Source organism: Sinocyclocheilus grahami, unplaced genomic scaffold (assembly GCF_001515645.1).
Source record: "Sinocyclocheilus grahami isolate Dianchi unplaced genomic scaffold, SAMN03320097.WGS_v1.1 scaffold279.1, whole genome shotgun sequence".
NCBI lineage: Eukaryota > Metazoa > Chordata > Actinopteri > Cypriniformes > Cyprinidae > Sinocyclocheilus > Sinocyclocheilus grahami.
The window spans coordinates 1,719,989-1,740,526 of record NW_015505458.1 but is presented as its reverse complement, the minus strand read 5'-3'; the positions used below and the strand labels follow the sequence as shown (position 1 = coordinate 1,740,526).

Below are 20,538 nucleotides of genomic sequence, written 5' to 3'. Positions count from 1 at the left end.
ATCTGACTGTCACATTCGCATGATTATCTCGTTTCATCCCTTCCTTTCGTCTTCTTCCAACACCAGACAAGTAACTTAAGGCCAGAGGACATAGATTTAGAGAATGAGCCGTGGTATAAGTTCTTTGCTGAACTGGAGTTTGGGCGGCCGGTAAGTGTGGCTTTGGTGTTGCTAGCATGCCGCTTGTGATTGGTGTGGGGGTGGAAAGGTCAGATACGTGCTGTCGGTCTGTGGTGGACATGTCTGAAATGACTGGTTGGAACGAGTAGACAATTCTGGACACTGTAACACATGTGCTGGAGTGTGATGAATAACCAATATCAGGTTCTGTGTAAATGAGCCTTGCTCCCTCCCACTAGAATTTTTGTCTTTGCATTTCCGGCTTTGATTTGCACACATTCAACTACTGTTGTGGATTAATTTGACCATATTTGCATGACTTTACAAATTAGATTTTCACTCTTTGTGCAAGGTGTGTGTAGTTTAGTAGTCTTTGGCTTGGCGTGCTATACGTTGTGTTTATATAAAAGGAGCTGTACTGCAGTGTGTGTAGTGTTTTTGTTGCATATGTGCAACTTTAGTTTGTGGTCGTCACATTGTTGCTTTCATAGTCATGTGACTTTAATTTCTCCCTTGTTATGTCACCATTTCTCTGCTATTCCCGATTTTCAGGCAATATTTGTCTCTCAGGAATGAGTGGGGGCCTCCTGACAGAAAGGTGGACACACGGAAATACAGAGCAGAGCCGAGAAGCATCTTTGACTATGAGCCGGGGAAGTCATCTATTTTAGAGCAAGAGAGAGCGGTAGGTATTCAGTGACTTTTAAAATTGAATGTTTTATCATTTTTGTGTGAACTTTTAAAATGGCAATGAATGGAATTAAATTAGCCTAGATTTAAAGTAACTTAATTATTTATGGCTTGTTTAAAGTTGGTTATACAAAGTGCATTAAATTTATGAGGCATTTTTACTATTTGAGTTTAGTATTTGAAGGCACAAACATATCAATCTTAGAATTAACGCCCCATGGCTTTATGGATATAGACAGATCGACTATCAATCGGCGAGTCCCAGTGTCAGCAGCGCTGCAAGCATGATACATCGAATGTTGATAGACTAAACTGAGTTGTTCTTGTATATTAATAGAATTGTATTGACAATACGCAGCAACAGTTGAAGCTACATGATAGGCTTTCTGTATTTGTTAAAAGAACCTCCACAAACATTTGCCCTAATCGGGCAGAAGTGCTTCAGCAAGCCTGTGCAGAGTCACTCAATAGAGCAGATAAATTGCGGGTCCATTAGAGCGTAATGTGGTCAAGGTCACTAATAAGGTTAGAGAAACCAATTTGCTTCTGCTAGAGCAGTTTGTCCTTGTGCAGTGAGCGTTTGTTATGTGCCGCTACCCCCTGCTGGATAGGAGCGGAAAAATAAAATAAAAAAGCCTTTGCTCTTTTGCTATTTTCAACAAAGTGAAACTTCACAAATCAATGATGTTCCCTTATTTCTTGCCATTCCTCATTTTACATCTGTATCTGACTGTCACATTCGCATGATTATCTCGTTTCATCCCTTCCTTTCGTCTTCTTCCAACACCAGACAAGTAACTTAAGGCCAGAGGACATAGATTTAGAGAATGAGCCGTGGTATAAGTTCTTTGCTGAACTGGAGTTTGGGCGGCCGGTAAGTGTGGCTTTGGTGTTGCTAGCATGCCGCTTGTGATTGGTGTGGGGGTGGAAAGGTCAGATACGTGCTGTCGGTCTGTGGTGGACATGTCTGAAATGACTGGTTGGAACGAGTAGACAATTCTGGACACTGTAACACATGTGCTGGAGTGTGATGAATAACCAATATCAGGTTCTGTGTAAATGAGCCTTGCTTCCTCCCACTAGAATTTTTCTCTTTGCATTTCCGGCTTTGATTTGCACACATTCAACTACTGTTGTGGATTAATTTGACCATATTTGCATGACTTTACAAATTATATTTTCACTCTTTGTGCAAGGTGTGTGTAGTTTAGTAGTCTTTGGCTTGGCGTGCTATACGTTGTGTTTATATAAAAGGAGCTGTACTGCAGTGTGTGTAGTGTTTTTGTTGCATATGTGCAACTTTAGTTTGTGGTCGTCACATTGTTGCTTTCATAGTCATGTGACTTTAATTTCTCCCTTGTTATGTCACCATTTCTCTGCTATTCCCGCCTCTGTCCCACCTCTGGGTGAAGCCTCCAAAAAAACGTCTTGATTACAATCCAGAGAGCTCTCCTCGATTCCAAGCAGAGGTAAAGGATGAGTGATTGACTAAATGATTTACTGCTTCACTGACCAACTAGGAGAACAAAAGAGAGAAATTAACAGAAAGAAGCTAATGCCTGCTTTCTCAACCCATCCTCATTTAACATCACTTAACTTCAATTCTAACACAAAGTCCATTGTTTTGAGTAAAGCAATGCACTCTTGAGATATGCCACAAATTGAACTACAGAACTGAGAAAATAAAAGTTTATGCAAAGAAGGATTACTTAGAAATAGTCTGTTAAACATGTTAAGAAGTATTGATTTACATTTAGTGCAGCCTCCTGCGTCTTCTCACAGAAGTGTTTTCCTTTACCATAGCTCTAAACACTCTTATACATGTAAATAATGTATACCTGATATAAGTAATATGCTTCTTTGCAAATATGTATAATAAATACATTTTAGCAAACACCTAATGTCATTTCAAAATTTTGATTAAGTAGATACTTGCATGCACATTAAGATGGCATGGTAAATTTGTGTTAAGAACATTCTAATAATCCTCTTTGATTATTATTATTAAAGTGTAAGTACTACTATTTACAAAGGTAATTGCAGGTGAAAGTGTGGTCTTAAGACCTTAAGTCTTAAGAATGCATGTACACCTGCATTTGCTTCTCTTATCATAATAACATTTCATTCTAGTATTACATCATTTATTTCTCGTGAGACAGGAGCACTTCCTCCTGGCTGTCATCTGCCGATTCTGTCCATGTGTTTGTTGTAGGTGAAGGATCTATGGACATGCCATCTACAGTATCACATTACATCTCCTCTTTCACTCACAGACTTTTTTCTGCCATTGTAAATATAGTTTGCTGGCTGTCAACGGGAATAATTAATTTAGAATAAATTAATAGTGTCGCTTTCCTGCACACACACTAATTTGTTTTCACACGCTATTCAGAATTATGCAAATCAAGTAACATGGAATGCATATGTTTTGTAATCATGGCACATCTGTAATGATCTATGTTTATCATATTTACACAGAAAGGAGGCGTGATTGAAAGAGTGCACATTTCAGTGCATTTTGCACATAGTTAAACTGAATTTGTTAGTGATCAAGACATATGCACAGGCATATAACTACCACATGCAAGTGGCGCAGCTTTTTAGTTAATTTTTCTTAATGTTTTTTTTGATCACTTGCTCCCTGTGAACTGCTACTGACCACTGTAAGGAGAGAACGTAACTAAGAGGCCAGTGTAGTAACAGTTATGGTTTGAGGAATGCTGTAAATCCAAACAAAGAATTGCTCAAAATTGTCACAGAGGCTTTACAGCCCAATTTTGAGCCTGCTAGTGTCGTATCTGTCACTCAGAGCTGTATTTATGTTGACTAGATGTAAATGTGTCTAACTGAGGAGACATTCCCGGTACTGCATGCTTGGGCTACTTTTAAAGAGGGTTAAAAAATGCGAGGGGCGTCTGCTGCTGGTCTGAAGAGCTGTTCCAGATAACACTGCTCAGAGCTTCAGCAAACAGGAAGATGATTATCTACTCCAGCCATGCGTACAAGGAATTCCCTGCTTTGTTCGACATAGAAACCCTCGTAAGTGATCTGACGTGTCTAGCTGTCCTGGGAATGGCTGGGTTTTCAAGGGACAGCTGGCCCACATCACTGTGTCCAGACATTGGGAGTTTCACTGATATAACCATTGCTGGATTTGTGAAGGAGAGCGCTGGGTATCAAGGAACCTACTATAAAGTAAGTTTGGATAATAAGCAAAGAATTCACCCTGCTTTTTCTCCTTCATCTGTTGCAGACCTCCCTTTATCAGCCATCCATAGAGAGGAGCCTTGAAACGCTCTCAAGGTAGGTTTAACTGTAAATGCATTGAAATTATTTGAAGTCACACAAATATATATTTTATTGCATAGATTTTTAAAAAGTATCTATCTATGTTTTTAAAATATCAAACAAAGTGACACTTTTCTCAAAACATTTTTGCAATGACTTTTAACCAACTGGTCCCAAGGTCAGTCTTAAGGGATGCATTGTGCAGGTCATGACATTACAGAACTTGTTCTTCTATAACATTCAGAAAGTGTCTGACTACTTTTTGTCTTATTTGTAATATTCTTTTGTATCAATCACTAAAATATTTTATAATATATTATATATAATACTATCAAATCTAACAGACATCTTCTTGTGAAACATTTTGCAAACATGCAAAAAAAAATGCCACTTGGTTTGATTTTTGTTTTCCAATATATTTTAAGGTCACTGTATAGGTGAGAAACCATGGCATTACTTTCAAATGGAGATTAGGATTGCAATTCATTCTAAACTTGTTCCCCTTTTTTAACATTGTTTATTACGTTTTTGAATATATTGTTTACAAATCTTCAACCACATTGATTTTGCAGCTCTGCCAGTGATAACAAGAGACGGAAATCTGAACCTGCAGCCACTCAGCCCAGGGCTCAAAGCAGTGTGGGCACAACACAAACATCTGTCAGACCACTAGAGCTACCCAGGAGGAATCCCCTCACCAGCCCCAGCTCGCCTGCCACCACCAGGACTAAAGGTAGACATCAGACAAGCAGCCAGACTTGTGAACATTATTATAAGAATAAGCAACAGAAGGTTCACACACAATTTTCATTTTGCTCCTCGCAGCGCAAGCAGAATTTTAAATGACTTTCCCTTTGCATGAATAAAGTTCAATTAATTATTTAGTGTTTACAATCTTGCCTCAGTGTAGTGTAGCATATCAATTGCTTCTTTATTCATCGAGGCCTTGTTGATGTCTGATTTCTTTCCAGTTTTCCTCCAGGTCGTAGTATAAACATCCTTACTTTTCTCTCCTGTGGGTCACTTACCTTTTAATGTCTTCTCATGTCTCTTTTTTCACCATGCTGCTTGTGGTGGATATCTAAGGTGGGGATGTGAGCAATATGCACACAGCACATTTAAATGGTCAAAGTCCAAACCATGCTACCTCAGAATCCACATATCAAAAGAAAGGGCAAAATGAGGACAGTTTCATAGCTGTCCCAGCTGTCTCAGAAGGCTTCTCCAGCCTCCCCGAAGGCTGGAAAACAGCCCAAGAGAACCCAGAAGACTGGATGATCTCAGAGGAGACCACGTCTAAGCTCAAATCCTGGAGTTGTGATGACCTTCTCTCTGAGGGGAGGGAAAAGGAAGTGCAGACCCATTCGGAAAGCACCGGCTTTTTGTTGCACAACGGGGAACTAGAGGCATCACAATGCATTGGCGCCCAAGAATCGGAGTATCCTAGGGAGAGGACAAGGCACCACTCAGCCCACGATGCACCAGGCTTCCTCAAACTCTACAAAAAGATGCATCATATCAACCGACAAGAGCTGATAAACTCTACGGTGATATGCTCCGTCAAAGCCAGGATCCATAAGTATGAGAGCGAACAGCGGAAGGACAGACGCACTGGCAACAAGGGCTGTAACGAAGAGGTGCCTCGGGACATGGTGCACAATAGGATTTCTAAATTCGAAAGTCTAATCCAGAAGTCCAAATCCATGCCAAATCTTGGGGACGAGTGCCTGATCAGGAGTTCTTGTAGGGGGGCCAGCAGTCCCAAGCGTAGCCTCTCTATTGAGTCATTACTGGATGAAGAATCACCAGCCAGAAATCCTCCTGAAGGACGGCCTCAATATCCCAAGAGAAGCACCCACATGCCAATCCACATTCAAGTCACCAGTGACCAATTACAGAACTCTGCCATGCAACACGACTACTCAGACAGCGAACATGATGCTGTAGTGTCTGACCTTAGCGACTTCATCCAGATTGAGGGATCATCCTTCTGTAGCGAGAGGGAGTTTGACGTGTGTTCATTTGCCTCCACCGAGAGCTTCTGTGGATCTGGGCACCCCCATCATTATCACAGGCAGCTTGTGAGCTCCTGTAAGGGCCGCTGCCCGGCTTCCTACACGCGCTTCACCACTATGATCAAGCACGAGAGAGCCAAGCAGGACCGGAGGCAACATTTGCGAGTAGAGGAGTCTGAGTTCGGCCTCAGCAAACTCGCCTTCCTGGTCAGCCCAGTGCCTTTCCGCCGGAAGAACCTGTCACCTTTGAGTTGTTCCCGAGTGCCAAACTCTAAGAGCTGTATGTATGAGGCTCTAGATTCGGCCCTGAAAGACATCTACGACCACATCCGCTCCGAGAAGCACAGGGGTAACCTGCCGGACAACAGCATCCTTCATAGGTTGCTGGTGGAGTTGCTTCCTGACATTCCTGAGAGGAATTCGTCTCTACACGCACTAGAGAGAAACAGCCCAACAATTCAGCCTCACTCTTACCACCCACAGCCTGACGGCATGCCCAGCCAGGACACTCACCAATCTGAGTACTCACACCTGTCCTATAGTGCCTCTCACAACCATATAGACAGCAACAACAACCAGAGGAAACACAACTTTGAATACTGCTATCAAGGTGGACTGTACTCATCCATCTCTGGCTTCCCAAATCCCATTCTGTCCCCCGTGTTTGAGTTCTACTCCTCCACCATTGCTATGTTCCATTTGTGTTTGTTAATGTGCTTGCTTAGAGCAAGGGTGTCCAAAACTGCTCCTGGAAGGCCAACATCCTTTAGCGCAGTAGTCCTCAACTTCAGTTTTGGGTACCCACCGCTCTGTACATTTTGCATTTCTGTCTTATCTGACATACTCCGTTCATGCTGCCTTCACGTGCTATCGGAAACTTCCTACTTCCCACTTCTGAAGTTGTAATTAGAGTTTGTCATGTTCAAGTGCTTTGTTGTCAGAAAGAACAGAAATCCAGTCTGTTTCTTGGGGAAATTTTTATTAAAGCCAAAAGGTATACTTTAGAAGATATTTAGTCAATGTCCAACAGGTTTTGAATAAAATGTAGGGTCCCATTAATTGGTAGCCATACAGTATAAATATTCACAGTGCTATCTAGATATTCAGCTGGCTGACGATTCCTAAATTTTGGTCAAATAAATGCTATTTTCCCAGTCTTCAATGCACACAATATACATTAAATGGTTATTTATATATATAAATATTAGTGCTGTGTTTGTTTACATAATATATGTGTGTACACTGTGTATATTTATTATGTATATCAACCCTCTACATTGCGAGTAAATCACTCGCATATGCGACTAAATCTTACTCTGGGTGACTAAATAACGTCTAACATTAGCCATTGATTAATATATTCTTAGATTTTACACGCCAGTATGTGTGTGAGAGGCGTTCAACACAGATTTTCACTCGATAAACACGCTGACTGAGCGCTTGAGAGTTTTGCTCTCCGTCAATGATCTGTACTATTTGGATGCGCTCAATAGATCATGTCATGGACTCAATGGATGCGCAGTATGTAGCACACAGCGCACCTGTATTTGACGTACCGTAAACTTTTACTTTTGAAATTGTAAGAATGCAGAAGGTTTTCTTGTGAGGGGTAGGGTTAGGGGTGGGTTTAGGTAAAAAAGTGTATAACTATCTGTATATAAAAACAATTGAAGTCTATGTAATGTCCCCATTTAGATAGCTAAGTAAACGTGTGTGTGTGTGTGTAAAATAGTATATCCATCTGGCGAGTAAACAAAACAATTTACTAGCCAATGGCGATTTTTTCTTAAATATATACATGCATGTGTGTGTATTTATACATACATAATAAATATGCACAGTACACACACATATATTATGCAAACAAAAACTTTTATTTTGGATGCGATTAATCGTTTGACAGCACTAGTAAATATACATGACTGTAATGGCAGGAGAAAGCAATGTGGATGTTGTGAGAAAAATTAATACAACTTTACAGTACTAATGCTACGTTTCTCTCCTCTGCCATATTTAAAGTTTATGGCTCGCCCAACTCATGTATCAAAATTATCTCAGTTTCCCAGCTGCAAATATGACTAGGGAGGCCATTCATGTCCAATTTCTGACTAGGAAACTTGTGTTTACTATAATTCCGATAGCGTGTGAAAGCCTCATGTAGCTCCCTCTTAACGAGCTGATGATCTGAATCAGGTGCGTTAAATAAGGAAGACATACCAAATGTGCAGACCACTGGTTCCCCAGGACTGGTTCAGAGAACCACTGCTTCAGAGTTTGGCTCCAACTTGCTTGCAAGTTTCGAGTAAGACTGAAGATGGTGATTAACTGCTTCAAGTGTGTTTAATTGGGGTTGGAGCTAAACTCTGCAGGACAGTAGCCCTCCAGGAGCAGGACTGGACACCCCTGGTTTAGAGGAAGGAATTGTTATGTTTCAGGGAACGTCAGAGAGCATGACTCATACCCACATCCTCTGCCTTGTCTAGTTTTATTTTTGATTTTGTCCTTATGTATTTCATTTTCTCATATCACATTATATTTTGTTTGCTTCTCTTTGATCAAACATTTATTTAAAGTTATTTTCCCACTCCATTAATAATACATTGCTGTATTTGGAAGATGCTTGAAGGTATACATTTGATTAGGTTCATACGTTCTCTGGGAATCAGAACACTAGAGGAACACTAGTTAGTGTGTGGGCTTGCCACAAAAGAAATATAACTTTGTGAAGTTTCACTCTATATAAATAGCATTGGACAGATGACTTGAGCAGCTGAAGCATGCAATCTAAAAACAGATTTGAGATTTTATTGGCTTGAGAAGAAACATACTCTCTTATGAGTGTTAACACAGTTCACTCTGTCAAACCTGACATAGATGATGAGATCAGCCTCAGTACCTAAAGTTTTAGTAATTTGTTTTGGCATAAGGTCATTGCTTTATGATTCTTTTTTTTAATCGTTAAGAAATGCGACACTGTATTCGTTTGCATAGTGCACAGTGTTTATAAATGAAGACTGTTTAGAGCAAGGGGGCTTGCCCACAGTTGGCACAGATGCCAGCTAACCATTTGCGGTTCTAGTATAAATACACATGATCTATACTGGGGATATGAGTCTAGAGGATGGGTGTAACAACTTCTGAGATGATTCATGGAAGCTTACTTCATTATTATGGACAAACTAAATATGTATACATTTTTATTTACATTATTTACTTTTCATTGGTCAATAAAATAAATTTTTGTATTTACTTTTTCATGTTTTCTTTTTATTTTGTCTGCATTTCTCTCATCAAGCCCCAAATCATTGTTTCCTTTGCTATTGCTTGTTCCCATGCATGTAATAGTGTTGGATCTTTGTGAGGCTTGTCTTTGAATCGTTTTATCTCTCTGTTCTTTCTAGATCAGGACACATCCAGAGAATACTCTTACCCTGATGTGGGCCACCGCATACCACAGAGCAGGAGACAAACCCCTGATGTCAAAGAGGTAGGAACATATAGTAATAGTAATATGTTTCTGCAAAATTTTAGTAGTATCATTAATATTTTATCTAGGCTTTGATCAAACTGCAAATAAACCCACCTCATGACAACATAATAAAGTTTGATTTCTTTGCTTCATTCGCTTGACAGAAACTGCCAGCCAGAGCAATATATGACTTCAAAGCACAGACAGCAAAGTAAGAACAGCTTGCAAACCATGTCACCAGTTACTGTTTTTACTGCATTTGATGTGCCACATTCAGTCAGTACATTTTCATGTATTATTTATGTCTTTCCTTTGCATAATTCCTTTGCATGTGGAATATTGTTAACTTGATTTTTTATTTCCTTCCAGAGAGCTGACGTTTAAGAAAGGAGAGACGGTATACATCACTCGGCAGATAGATAATAACTGGTATGAAGGAGAACACCACGGACACGTGGGCATCTTCCCCATCTCATATGTGGAGGTGTGTACTTTAATGATGATATATAGAACATCATTATGATTATTAACTATCTTCTGGAGTCTGAAGTAGCCTCTTTTAACTTCTCTCTTCACAGAAAATCCCCCCTTCAGAGAGACATCAGCCAGCTAGACCTCCTCCACCAGCTCAAAGCAAAGAAATTGGGGAAGCAATTGCCCGTTACAACTTTAATGCTGATACTAATGTGGAACTTTCATTACGAAAAGTAAACATTTTCTTAGTACTGATGTCATAAATATCTTTTCGTTTCAGCAAGTGCTCATTAATCCACTTCTTAATGTTTCTTACCACTTTATGAGCATGTCTTTTGCTAAATAATCCTCACTTTTTACCAAATGCTGTTCTAATGAAATCTTAAGACAGAAGATCTAAGATTTCTTAGAGATTTCTAAGAAGACAGAAAACACATAAAAAAAAAAACATGGAACATTTGCCTCAACCAGCAACAGCCTCTTCATATAGTTGTATATTAAAAATCAAAAACATTATAATTGGTTATGATTTTGTCATTTTGCAATTCTGAAATTTTGCCTTTGATCCACCAAATATATCTTGTGTTGGTGTCTTCCAGGGCGAGCGTGTTGTTCTGTTGCGGCAGGTGGATAAGAACTGGTTTGAGGGCAAAATCCCAGGTACAAACAAACAAGGGATTTTTCCTATGTCGTATGTGGACGTCGTTAAGAAGGCTTCAGTACAAAGTACCGGTCAACCTCCAGGGCCCAGTATACCCTCCAGCTACTCCAGTGACAGGCTAAACAGTAGGGTACGTTTTCATCTGCAAGTCCACTTGAAATTTACCTAAAATGTCTAAAACATATATCATGTTACAGTCTCATGAGGTTTAAATCATGGTTACTACACATATCTGAATTTCAGGTAACTTACATCCACAAAATGATCCAGTTAAAGGGGTCATATGATGCGATTTCTATTTTTCCTTTTCTTTAATGTGTTATGTAGCTGTTTGTGCACGTATATGATCTGCAGATTTACAAAGCTCAAAGACTCCCACAAAAGGATTTATTCTATCTAAAAGAGAAGGCTGATCCAAACCGGGCTAAAACGCCTTGTTCAAACACACCCCCACATGTCTATGTCACGATGTAGAAATATTTGCGTAATGCCGCCCAAATGTGCAAGCAAAGAAAGAAGGCGTGGTTTCAGGAACCGCAGTAGTGTTGATGTAGCCATGTCAGGGAGACGCTGTGTGTTTCAGTGCGAAAGCAGAAGCACTTTATTTGGCCTTCCAGAAGTAGATGCATTTAGGAATCATTGTTAAGATCTGTTTACAACAGAACAGCACAACCCAAATTTTCAAATTTGTGCAACGCATTTTATGGACGAAAAAACGTTTTGTGAACCTAGGAAAGTACGAGGCTGGCTGTCCACAAAGGCTATTTCTAAAAAAAAAAAAATGGGTCAATTCCGACTTTGCTATGACAATTAGTATTTGAAAAATAATGTGTTTTTTGAACATTAAAGCATGTCAACATATTCTGTTACACCAAATACTCCAAATAATGATCTTTAAAATAGCATCATATGACCCGTTTAAGTGACTGTATAATCTTATCTGGATAAATACTGACTTACACTTTAAATACATGATCCGTGCCGACAAACGGTGGCGTCAGAGGCAGTAAAGCCTCTCATTCATCTCATGTTACTCATATTGCCATAGGTCATGTACAGTACTATCAGTGCCAACAAGGTGGCAAGTATAAAATTAATCCTTTCTCAGATGGCAGCTGTCCCGGTGCCAAAATAGATCACCTCTGTCATCTTTAGATTACCTTTGGCTTGTTGTGTAAGATAAGCCTGAATTCAGATTAAATGCCCTTGAGTTGTAATTCCATCTAAAGAACAAAGAAGTATAGGCTTATTCCTTCGCTCACACGAGAGCAGGATTATATCAGATTAATCACACGTCCTGACAGTATGCAGTATAGGCTAATTAAAATGTGGACATGACCTGCTGCGCTATACATGTGCTGCTTGGCTCCTGCTGTTACTGAAAGAAAAGTTTCTGTGAAGGTGAACTAATATGACTGGACTGGACTAGTATCTTTTCTTATTATAGCAAACATTGTCACAAACACATTTTAACTTTGTACTATGGTACATGCACTGTATTTGGACACTTAAGCTACTCTTAAAAAGATAGATATTTTGCATTAGATAACAAAATATCAAACCAATGTCATTAATAAAAAAAAAAAAAATAGTACAAGCACACTTTTAAACAAGTTTTTAAGCTTTTAAATGATAAATCAACAGATATACACTGGAGCTAGTAAGATTTTTTAGCTTGGTAATGTTTTTAAAAGAAGTCTCTTATGATCACTAACGTGCTCAAGAAATATTTCTTTTTATCTTCAATGTTGAAAACAGTTGTGCTTGTCAATATTTTTTGCAGAAACCATGATGCATTTTTTCTAATATGAATCTTTTGTAACAATGTGAAAGTCAGTCAATTAAATATGCACTGACCACAAACTTGAACTGTAGTGTTCTATTAAAATTACAATGTATTTGGACACTTGGTTGTCAAACATTAGTGGAAGATTCATGCATTTTTAAACATGGCTTAAGGATAAAAATGCAACTTCACAATTTGCATTAGATAACAAAATATCAAACCAATGTCATTAATAAAAAATAAAAAAATAGTACAAGCACACTTTTAAACAAGTTTTTAAGCTTTTAAATGATAAATCAACAGATATACACTGGAGCTAGTAAGATTTTTTAGCTTGGTAATGTTTTTGAAAGAAGTCTCTTATGATCACTAACGTGCTCAAGAAACATTTCTTTTTATCTTCAATGTTGAAAACAGTTGTGCTTGTCAATATTTTTTGCAGAAACCATGATGCATTTTTTCTAATATGAATCTTTTGTAACAATGTGAAAGTCAGTCAATTAAATATGCACTGACCACAAACTTGAACTGTAGTGTTCTATTAAAATTGCAATGTATTTGGACACTTGGTTGTCAAACATTAGTGGAAGATTCATGCATTTTTAAACATGGCTTAAGGATAAAAATGCAACTTCACAGAGAGATCCTCTCCAGCCAAAAAGCAGATTTAGCCGAGAAAGAACTGCAGTTGTTCTCAGATTGCAAAGACCTCCACAAACCAGTCGAGACAGACCCCCCTGTTTTAGAGGCATATGAATCCCCATTGGACATTCTTCCACCTAAAGACCCCGAGGATGATCTGTGTGAGGAGTTAGTGTCAATCATTAAGGCCAGCCAATCAAAGGGCAGGTTCAAAGAAGAGGAGGGATTTTATCGCCAGGAACCAGATGTAATGGAAAAGCTTCCCAGACTGTTTATAGAGGAGGAGACAAATGAACCCCTGCCATCAAATACATTTACTCCAGTCCAACCCGCCCATAGTGAGGGGTCAGATTTTGAGGTAGTGCTCGCTGTGTGGTTATACCGCCCAAATGAACAGTCAAAATAGATTCCCTTACAGGAGAAGTGTGTAATGTTTTAGATGACTAAATACTAAATTTCAAGTTTTTGGATCATACTTTTATTTTTTTTTTCATTGGTCGTTATTTTTTTGCCTGTGATGCATTGAAATTAATTTTTTATCAAAACACCAAACCTGAAATCACTTTTATTTTTAGACGAAAAGCAAAATTGAAAGTAAAGTATAAAAATTTATAATAAGAAGAAGAAATCAAATTTATTTAACAATCAACAGTTGTTTATAAACATTTAAATGGCATATTAGGCTGTTTTTAATATAAGCATTTAAATGGTGGCTGTGATATTTTTTAAATCACAGATTTATTCAAACATACATTAAATAATAAAAACAACAGGTTCAGTAAAAATAAAATTAATATATAATATGGTGTATATATTTAGCAAAATGCTCCTCTCTGGAGTTATTTTTCTGGCTGACTAACAAGCTATGGACATTGAATGGCTTTCCTGAGATAAATATAATGTAACATTGTTTGCAAGCTGTTTTGTTTACATCTTTCCATTCAGACCCAAAAGTAACGAAGCACAAAGCTTATTGCAATTACTGGATGGTAGGTGCACTACAAATAATGTTTAGTGAAGTTTTGTTTACTCATCAACAAAAAGAAAACAGCATAGCCTAAAAGATGTTGGTTCATCAAAATAAAGATACTGTAGATTAAAAAGGAGTTAATTTTAATATTATAAAAATGAATGTTATAAACCCAGCATTATTATCCACCTCAGCTGGAAATTTATTTATTTATAAATAGTTTTAGAGGGCTGATGCCGCATTTTGATTATGAATATTTTTAGAATTTCAGCGCATCACTAATTTGTGCAATTCTGTTTGGTGTCGTTAACGGCACAAAAAATGACACACTTCACCTTTAAATCCTGAAGCATCTGTAGAGGATGATGAGCGTATGTCTGTGGCATGTATAACTGTTTTCGTCTCCACACCAGCAGGGTGAAGTTTCCCAGAATGCCTCTCCACGTCTCTCTCCCCTGTCCTCACAGATGTCATTGCCGTTCACACTGCCCTCATCGGCTAAATACTCTCCCCCTTCCCCGCGCTCCACCCCCCCTCTGCCCGGGGTTTCACAGTCGCCCCCTCCCTCTGCAAAACTGTTCTCCCGACAGGACCTCCGCTCCCCAAAGGTCAAGGTAAAGACAAGCTACTTGTTAGTGACTGCACCAGCGCTCATCCTCCTCCACCCTTCCCCCTAGTCTTACCACTCCATAATACAGGCACTAACATTCCCTATTAAAGTGACCTATATAACTTAAAGTACATCATCTCTGCGGTATGCATTTCCATGAGAGATGTATTGCACCACAGTGTGTGCACTTCATAAATGAAACACAACAATGTAGTTCATATGTCTGACATACAGTAAATTATTACAGTTATATGGGGAGCTAGAATCATTAATAATTAATAAGTCGTAGACATATTTAAATCACCTATTTCTTCCTTTTAAATTAGCTTTATGGGCCTTGCCCTATTAGTTCTGTCCACTGGCATGGAAACAAACAAACAAAGAGTGCTCAAAACGGATGCTTGGGTAACAGAATAAATAATGAGACATTTAGAGCAAAAAGAATCAGGCACAATTCTGTCCATGAGTAAATTGTACGAAGAATATTTTTTGAACTTTTTTGTATAAATATATTGCGCTACAATTAAAAAAAATCAGGTTTGGTATGATTTTGTATGTTCACCAATGCTATATTTATTTTATCAGAAACAGTAAGAACAGTAATATTGTTAAATATTATTAAAATTTTAATATATTTTAAAATGTAATTTATTCCTGTGATCGCAAAGCTGAATTTTCAGCATCATTAGTCTTCAGTGTCACATGACCTTTCGAAAATCATTCTGATTTGCTGCTCAAGAAACAATGTCAAAAACAGTTTTTACATATTGATACATTTTTTTCAAGATTCTTTGGTGAATAGAAAGTTCAAAAGAACAGCATTTATTTAACATTCAGTTTTTAACTCTTAACTGTCACTTTTGATCAATTGAATGCATCCTTGCTGAATAAAAGTATTAATTTATTTTTTTTAAATAACATACTGACCCCAAACTTTTGAATGGTAGTGTATACTTTTGTAAAATGTTTTTATATATGACTGCACATAACATTCATGTCAGCTTCTCTCGGCTCTGGTTCTTTCAGTCTGTGTTAAGGCGTGATGTTGTGGTTGTTGGTAAGCCCCCTCGTAGCCCTGTGATGTCTAGGAGGTCCTGCGGATCGCCTGTTAGAGGTCAAAACTTTTCACCATCTCATAGGGTAGGGAGTATGTGCACCTTGTGTGGCAATGGCACATTTGACTCAAGGGAAATTCAGATTCCTAAATGCATCTACTTTCGGAAGGCCAAATAAAGTGCTTTTGCTTTCGCCTAGAAACACACAGCGTCTCCCTGACATGCTGCTTCAACACTAACTGCGGTTACTGAAACCATGCCTTCTTTCTTTGCGTGAACATTTGGGCGCATTATGCAAATATTCCCACATAGTGAGGTAGATATGTGGGGGCGTGTTAGAACGAGCCGTTTTAGGGGGGCGTGGCAGAGTCTTAACTTTGATAAAGAATATCTCTTTGGGTTTGAGACTTTAGTCTTTGCAACTTCAGGGATCTTATCTATGCACAATCAGCTTGTAACACTCCAAAGAGAAGGGAAAACTTGAAATCGCATCATATGACCCCTTTAAAGGTGATTTTCTCAATATTTAGATTTTTTGGCACCCTCAGATTACAGATTTTCAAATAGTTGTATCTCAGCCAAATACATCAATGGATAGCTTATTTATTCAGCTTTCAGATGATGTATGAATCTCAATTAAAAAAAAAAATTACCCTTATGACTGGTTTTGTGGTCCAGGGTCACATATATACAAAAAAACTAACAAAAAAAAACAATGTAAAAATTGGTTACAATGTACTGTATTAATTTGGAGGAATTATTTAGTATCGTTTATTATTATTTATTACATTTAGTATTATATATTTGTTACAGTATATTATGTGTTGTTATTTCTTTCAGATAAGCATGCTGCACCTAATGCTGCTCAGGCCCATCCTGCACCTAAAACCAGCACCTACCGGCCCATTACCAAGAGTGTTTCTGATAACGGAATATACGGTCTCAGGGTGCCTGCCTCCTCTTCTCTCCCAACCCCTCTGCCTACATCAGCATCCACACAGCAGAGATCCAGCGAAAGGGAGGCACCACAGAGAGGCAGGAGCACACCTGACATGTGAGAATCACCCATCCATACTTATACTGACAACAACACTTCTCAGGCAAACTTAATTTAAAGGATTTACAGCTACTAAGTTCCAATTTTCAGGCAATATTTGTCTCTCAGGAATGAGTGGGGGCCTCCTGACAGAAAGGTGGACACACGGAAATACAGAGCAGAGCCGAGAAGCATCTTTGACTATGAGCCGGGGAAGTCATCTATTTTAGAGCAAGAGAGAGCGGTAGGTATTCAGTGACTTTTAAAATTGAATGTTTTATCATTTTTGTGTGAACTTTTAAAATGGCAATGAATGGAATTAAATTAGCCTAGATTTAAAGTAACTTAATTATTTATGGCTTGTTTAAAGTTGGTTATACAAAGTGCATTAAATTTATGAGGCATTTTTACTATTTGAGTTTAGTATTTGAAGGCACAAACATATCAATCTTAGAATTAACGCCCCATGGCTTTATGGATATAGACAGATCGACTATCAATCGGCGAGTCCCAGTGTCAGCAGCGCTGCAAGCATGATACATCGAATGTTGATAGACTAAACTGAGTTGTTCTTGTATATTAATAGAATTGTATTGACAATACGCAGCAACAGTTGAAGCTACATGATAGGCTTTCTGTATTTGTTAAAAGAACCTCCACAAACATTTGCCCTAATCGGGCAGAAGTGCTTCAGCAAGCCTGTGCAGAGTCACTCAATAGAGCAGATAAATTGCGGGTCCATTAGAGCGTAATGTGGTCAAGGTCACTAATAAGGTTAGAGAAACCAATTTGCTTCTGCTAGAGCAGTTTGTCCTTGTGCAGTGAGCGTTTGTTATGTGCCGCTACCCCCTGCTGGATAGGAGCGGAAAAATAAAATAAAAAAGCCTTTGCTCTTTTGCTATTTTCAACAAAGTGAAACTTCACAAATCAATGATGTTCCCTTATTTCTTGCCATTCCTCATTTTACATCTGTATCTGACTGTCACATTCGCATGATTATCTCGTTTCATCCCTTCCTTTCGTCTTCTTCCAACACCAGACAAGTAACTTAAGGCCAGAGGACATAGATTTAGAGAATGAGCCGTGGTATAAGTTCTTTGCTGAACTGGAGTTTGGGCGGCCGGTAAGTGTGGCTTTGGTGTTGCTAGCATGCCGCTTGTGATTGGTGTGGGGGTGGAAAGGTCAGATACGTGCTGTCGGTCTGTGGTGGACATGTCTGAAATGACTGGTTGGAACGAGTAGACAATTCTGGACACTGTAACACATGTGCTGGAGTGTGATGAATAACCAATATCAGGTTCTGTGTAAATGAGCCTTGCTCCCTCCCACTAGAATTTTTGTCTTTGCATTTCCGGCTTTGATTTGCACACATTCAACTACTGTTGTGGATTAATTTGACCATATTTGCATGACTTTACAAATTAGATTTTCACTCTTTGTGCAAGGTGTGTGTAGTTTAGTAGTCTTTGGCTTGGCGTGCTATACGTTGTGTTTATATAAAAGGAGCTGTACTGCAGTGTGTGTAGTGTTTTTGTTGCATATGTGCAACTTTAGTTTGTGGTCGTCACATTGTTGCTTTCATAGTCATGTGACTTTAATTTCTCCCTTGTTATGTCACCATTTCTCTGCTATTCCCGCCTCTGTCCCACCTCTGGGTGAAGCCTCCAAAAAAACGTCTTGATTACAATCCAGAGAGCTCTCCTCGATTCCAAGCAGAGGTAAAGGATGAGTGATTGACTAAATGATTTACTGCTTCACTGACCAACTAGGAGAACAAAAGAGAGAAATTAACAGAAAGAAGCTAATGCCTGCTTTCTCAACCCATCCTCATTTAACATCACTTAACTTCAATTCTAACACAAAGTCCATTGTTTTGAGTAAAGCAATGCACTCTTGAGATATGCCACAAATTGAACTACAGAACTGAGAAAATAAAAGTTTATGCAAAGAAGGATTACTTAGAAATAGTCTGTTAAACATGTTAAGAAGTATTGATTTACATTTAGTGCAGCCTCCTGCGTCTTCTCACAGAAGTGTTTTCCTTTACCATAGCTCTAAACACTCTTATACATGTAAATAATGTATACCTGATATAAGTAATATGCTTCTTTGCAAATATGTATAATAAATACATTTTAGCAAACACCTAATGTCATTTCAAAATTTTGATTAAGTAGATACTTGCATGCACATTAAGATGGCATGGTAAATTTGTGTTAAGAACATTCTAATAATCCTCTTTGATTATTATTATTAAAGTGTAAGTACTACTATTTACAAAGGTAATTGCAGGTGAAAGTGTGGTCTTAAGACCTTAAGTCTTAAGAATGCATGTACACCTGCATTTGCTTCTCTTATCATAATAACATTTCATTCTAGTATTACATCATTTATTTCTCGTGAGACAGGAGCACTTCCTCCTGGCTGTCATCTGCCGATTCTGTCCATGTGTTTGTTGTAGGTGAAGGATCTATGGACATGCCATCTACAGTATCACATTACATCTCCTCTTTCACTCACAGACTTTTTTCTGCCATTGTAAATATAGTTTGCTGGCTGTCAACGGGAATAATTAATTTAGAATAAATTAATAGTGTCGCTTTCCTGCACACACACTAATTTGTTTTCACACGCTATTCAGAATTATGCAAATCAAGTAACATGGAATGCATATGTTTTGTAATCATGGCACATCTGTAATGATCTATGTTTATCATATTTACACAGAAAGGAGGCGTGATTGAAAGAGTGCACATTTCAGTGCATTTTGCACATAGTTAAACTGAATTTGTTAGTGATCAAGACATATGCACAGGCATATAACTACCACATGCAAGTGGCGCAGCTTTTTAGTTAATTTTTCTTAATGTTTTTTTTGATCACTTGCTCCCTGTGAACTGCTACTGACCACTGTAAGGAGAGAACGTAACTAAGAGGCCAGTGTAGTAACAGTTATGGTTTGAGGAATGCTGTAAATCCAAACAAAGAATTGCTCAAAATTGTCACAGAGGCTTTACAGCCCAATTTTGAGCCTGCTAGTGTCGTATCTGTCACTCAGAGCTGTATTTATGTTGACTAGATGTAAATGTGTCTAACTGAGGAGACATTCCCGGTACTGCATGCTTGGGCTACTTTTAAAGAGGGTTAAAAAATGCGAGGGGCGTCTGCTGCTGGTCTGAAGAGCTGTTCCAGATAACACTGCTCAGAGCTTCAGCAAACAGGAAGATGATTATCTACTCCAGCCATGCGTACAAGGAATTCCCTGCTTTGTTCGACATAGAAACCCTCGTAAGTGATCTGACGTGTCTAGCTGTCCTGGGAATGGCTGGGTTTTCAAGGGACAGCTGGCCCACATCACTGTGTCCAGACATTGGGAGTTTCACTGATATAACCATTGCTGGATTTGTGAAGGAGAGCGCTGGGTATCAAGGAACCTACTATAAAGTAAGTTTGGATAATAAGCAAAGAATTCACCCTGCTTTTTCTCCTTCATCTGTTGCAGACCTCCCTTTATCAGCCATCCATAGAGAGGAGCCTTGAAACGCTCTCAAGGTAGGTTTAACTGTAAATGCATTGAAATTATTTGAAGTCACACAAATATATATTTTATTGCATAGATTTTTAAAAAGTATCTATCTATGTTTTTAAAATATCAAACAAAGTGACACTTTTCTCAAAACATTTTTGCAATGACTTTTAACCAACTGGTCCCAAGGTCAGTC

At 38.5% G+C, this 20,538-nt stretch overlaps 1 protein-coding gene across 1 annotated transcript in view; it reads left to right on the top strand.

The window, feature by feature from the left end:
* The window catches only part of LOC107600174 (uncharacterized), a 70,078-nt gene that overhangs the window by 36,016 nt on the left and 13,524 nt on the right, over nt 1-20,538 (top strand). Inside the window, exons 14-32 of the mRNA XM_016291999.1 lie at nt 67-150; nt 2,223-2,279; nt 4,064-4,113; nt 4,671-4,831; nt 5,185-6,723; nt 9,515-9,600; nt 9,747-9,793; nt 9,952-10,066; nt 10,161-10,289; nt 10,656-10,847; nt 11,045-11,046; nt 13,143-13,503; nt 14,529-14,729; nt 15,752-15,896; nt 16,621-16,834; nt 16,946-17,060; nt 17,856-17,939; nt 18,478-18,534; nt 20,319-20,368. Of these exons, the coding sequence (XP_016147485.1) occupies nt 67-150; nt 2,223-2,279; nt 4,064-4,113; nt 4,671-4,831; nt 5,185-6,723; nt 9,515-9,600; nt 9,747-9,793; nt 9,952-10,066; nt 10,161-10,289; nt 10,656-10,847; nt 11,045-11,046; nt 13,143-13,503; nt 14,529-14,729; nt 15,752-15,896; nt 16,621-16,834; nt 16,946-17,060; nt 17,856-17,939; nt 18,478-18,534; nt 20,319-20,368 (3,689 nt within the window). The remainder of the gene's footprint in view (nt 1-66; nt 151-2,222; nt 2,280-4,063; nt 4,114-4,670; nt 4,832-5,184; nt 6,724-9,514; nt 9,601-9,746; nt 9,794-9,951; nt 10,067-10,160; nt 10,290-10,655; nt 10,848-11,044; nt 11,047-13,142; nt 13,504-14,528; nt 14,730-15,751; nt 15,897-16,620; nt 16,835-16,945; nt 17,061-17,855; nt 17,940-18,477; nt 18,535-20,318; nt 20,369-20,538) is intronic.